Source organism: Microtus ochrogaster, unplaced genomic scaffold, assembly GCF_000317375.1.
Source record: "Microtus ochrogaster isolate Prairie Vole_2 unplaced genomic scaffold, MicOch1.0 UNK1916, whole genome shotgun sequence".
Lineage (NCBI taxonomy): Eukaryota > Metazoa > Chordata > Mammalia > Rodentia > Cricetidae > Microtus > Microtus ochrogaster.
In genome coordinates, this window is record NW_004951014.1 from 452 (window position 1) to 4,171 (window position 3,720).

Sequence of the window (3,720 nt, forward strand, 5' to 3'; positions counted from 1 at the left end):
AACTATAGCCTGCCACAAACTATATGCCCTATCTCGTCACCAGCCATGACAACCGTACATGAATGGGAACTGGCTGTGAACAGTCCATGTACTGAGAATGGTGTTGCCGTCTTTGTTTTGGGGATGCTTTGTCATCATTCCTTTCGTTTTTGTATGCATGTGTTGTGTCCATGTATGTATGTTTGAATATGTGTGGTCACACAATATGTGGGTGTGCACACATGCACATGAGCACACCTACCTACATAAAAGCCCCAAGTTGCTGACAGGAATCATCCCCGGTAGCTCTTCTACCTTATTCATTATGGCAGGCTCTCTCAATTATCCCATAGCTTGTTCCTAGCTTGTACATTCCTCTAGGGATCCCCTGAGTTCACCTTCTACCTCCCGAGGCCAAAACTATAGGGGAGCAGCTATACCCACTGAGCATTTTTCCATGGGATCTAGGGGATCCCAACTTGGGTGCCTGTGCTTAATGGCTGAGCTATCTCCCCAGCCCAGTGTTGCCATCTTTAGTAGGTGGTTAGGGGGAAATCCAAAGAGGAATAGTCGTGACTATGAAGATGATTTAAAAGTCACAGCTCTCCTGGAACTTCGCACGTTCGCTAGCCTGCTGTTGTTTATGGTGTTTTCCTGCTCGGGGGCAGAGCTGAGTCCTTGTGACCAAGACATCTGGCCTGCGGAGCTGAAGGATTTTCTGCCTGGCCCTTTACAGAGAGAGTTCACTGGCAAACTTTTAAACCAAAGTGGAGCCCCAGAGAAGGCCAAGTTCAGACCTAGGACACTCTGACTCTTGTGCCTCCTGGTCTCCAGGTTTCCCCTGTTTAAGAATAGGGAAGTGCGTAGTAAGGCAAAGAGTGCAGCTCCTTTGTAGGCATCCATCTAGGACGTACTGTAGGCCCCAGTGGGGAGGGGCTTCGGCAGTCTCCTGTCCCGTGAAGGGTGTCCCTGGGACTCAGTTAACTGCTTCTCTGTCTCTTGTCTTCTAGCTTCGTCCGAACTGCCATCCCTTTCACCCAGGAACCACAACGAGATAAACCTGCCAACGTGCAGCCCTATTACCTCTATGGATCCAAGGTAATTAGTTAGTTACCCCATCCACCTGTGACAGACAGGGTGCGAGAAAAATAGACAGAAAGGTATTCCCAGAATCAGAGAGTGTCAAGCAGTACATTGAGAGCCAGGCAGAAACCACTGCAGGTACAGCCATCTTTATTGGTTCACAGCCAGCAGGGATGGGGTGACCAAAGCTGTGGGGGTTGGAGAATTGGCTGGGAGCTGTGCTGAGGTTTGCGGGTAAGTGGGTCTGTGGGGCTTCTCCTTGCGGCTTCCCAGTTCCTCCCATTTCTTGGTTGATGCATCCTAACATCTGGTGATTCTGGGATTCTGGGCTCTGCTCTGTAAATATAAGGGGTTTACGGACAGGGCTTGTAGGCCACTGTGGATGGCTGGGGCTGTCTCTGAGCAGAAGGTCTGCTCTACCTCATATGGTTTGTGTACTCACGCGCACGTCCTCATTCCAATTACCCCCACAGGGTCCTTCTACCCATTCATTCAGTGACATTTAATATATGCCCCTTGTCTAACAGCCATGAGTTAGACATGCACCCAGGGCGAAGAGACTTGATCTACACCAACCTATAACTTCATGTCCACATGTGTGATAAGGAATGGCTTTCACCGAGGCCCGCCAATGTCGCAGATTAATCATGACAGGGACTCATGTGGGAGGAATAGAGGAAGCCACCATAAAGGTGAAACGTGTCTTTCACCAAAAAAAGGCCAGTGATTTTCTTGCTGACAGAACAAAAAATGGCCACCTTAGATCTCATTCTCAGAGTAAGCAGAGGTCAGCTTACGTGAATACGATGGGATAAGGCCAAGAGATCTTCAAGATTTAGAAGTGTGGCTAACCCAGAGAAGTTCTGGATGGGCCACTCACAGTGTATGAGGAGGGTTCTGGGGGCAGGGGCAGGTGTCTTCTCCAGAGGAGTCAGACACTTTAAGGTAATTTTCTCAAACCAAAGGAAGCTTCTAACCCAGGTGTGATAGCACTCACCCGTCCTAGCACTGGAGAGGCCGAGGTGGTAGGACCGCTGTGAGTTCAAGGACTAGTCTACATGGCAGGTTCCAGCCAACAAAGGCTATGTGGTGAGATTGCACCCCAAACACACCAGGAAAAGAGGGTATGGTAGCGGACATCATTTGAGGCTACTCACAGACATGGTTCACAAACTAAAACACAGGCTTCTCTTTCCAATTCTCTTCCAAACCTTTTGCTATATAAAGGTAAGAGATGCTAGTCTCTTCAGCACTGGCTAGCCTCTCCTTTGGTCGAACACAAGAGAGATGCTCTTAAAGCCAGAGGCATTAGCAGGCAGAATGAGTCATCAAATTTAATACTATTTTGTTGTATTTATTCTTACACCTGTTCCCTTCTGTTTATAACAGCAGGGCCCTGGGTTTTTGTTTATGGGATAACACAAAGCTGCCTCCTAAGAGTCTGCGTTTTAAAGCTGTGGTCAGTTTAAATAAAAGGTGTCAGCTGCTGATGGTGAATAGTGATGCTCCAGTCTGTGGCTTTAGAAAACAATGAACCTGGAGACGCAGGGTGTGGTGTGCGATTGCCCGGAAGTAGAAGGAGGCCTTCATCCTTTTAAAAAGAACGACGGAAAGCAAAGCTCAGGGTCCATATCTGACTCAGCATTTCTTCCGAGTAGAGTGTCAGATTCAGGTCTGGCTACTTGCTCTCTCTGTGAGATATGGCTGCAGCTGATTTTAGTATTGAAGCAAGGCCTGCACTGCAGTGCTTAGCTAGGCCTCCAAGTGAACGCCACTGAAGCAAGGCCTTGTTTGCCCCTGACATACCTGGAGGGTCTGTGTTTTCCAGCTTGGGGACCGTTGTCATTTGGCATCCATCCAACCCCACTCATCTATACAGCACTGAAATCTGAGAGGAGGGCAGTGGGTGACCTATAGACAAATTTTCACATAGGACGCAGTATACAGAGCATTTTTAGGCTGTGTGAAATGGGCCATCTCCTCCCCATTGCTCACTCTCTATAGTGAGGCAGTACGGCTGGTTGGTTGCCACCCTCCCTAGCTAAGACCACCACACCCAACACATCCTGGTTGGCTTCTGCTTCCCGTTCAGCTTCTGCTCTCATCCCAGAGTTCTTGCGTGGCAGTTCCACCAGGGGGAGCCCTTGCAGGTCTTCTTCCCTCTGACCCAGGGCTGGGGCCTCCTCCGGCCATCTTACCAATCCATTGGCTTCCTCCATGTGGCCAGCTCTGTAAGACCATCGAGGCTCATGACAGCGGATGCACCAGAACTGGAGGCAGATGAAGGCCAACACCGCAGTGAAGCAGGCCAGAAGGATGGCCATCAGCACCCAAAGGGAAATTTGGGGGTCCACCAGGGAGCCCCCCGCAGCCAGCGGACTCTTATCCAGGGTGTGGAACATGGTACAGTAGTGACTGTATGGGAAGGCAGCCTTCTTGCAGCTGATACAGAGGAAGTAGAGAGTGGAAGGGGCGAGGTGTTCCAGTGCCACGGAGGTGATGGTTCTAGGTACCTTCTCCTCGTGATGGAAGCTGTAGCGCAGGTAACTGGAGAAGATACTGTTCCAGTTAGGCCTGTACATAATATGGTAATAGTCCTCCAAGCAGGGCTCCGAGGTCGACCAGGAGACGATGGCTCCCGTGTAAGACACGTTCCCA

General features: G+C 49.9%; 1 protein-coding gene across 1 annotated transcript; it reads right to left on the minus strand.

Annotated features, from left to right (window-relative positions):
- Positions 1-1,198: 1,198 nt before the first annotated feature.
- On the minus strand, positions 1,199-3,714 carry Fndc9 (fibronectin type III domain containing 9). Its single transcript, XM_005372342.1, has one exon. It carries the CDS (start codon positions 3,642-3,644, stop codon positions 3,054-3,056), a length of 591 nt encoding a protein of 196 aa, XP_005372399.1. The 5' UTR covers positions 3,645-3,714; the 3' UTR covers positions 1,199-3,053.
- Between the last annotated feature and the right edge of the window lie 6 nt (positions 3,715-3,720).

Bases quoted from the DNA above. Each gene is read 5' to 3' on its own strand.
- Fndc9 (XM_005372342.1), bottom strand. From the start codon at position 3,644: ATGTACAGGCCTAACTGGAACAGTATCTTCTCCAGTTACCTGCGCTAC.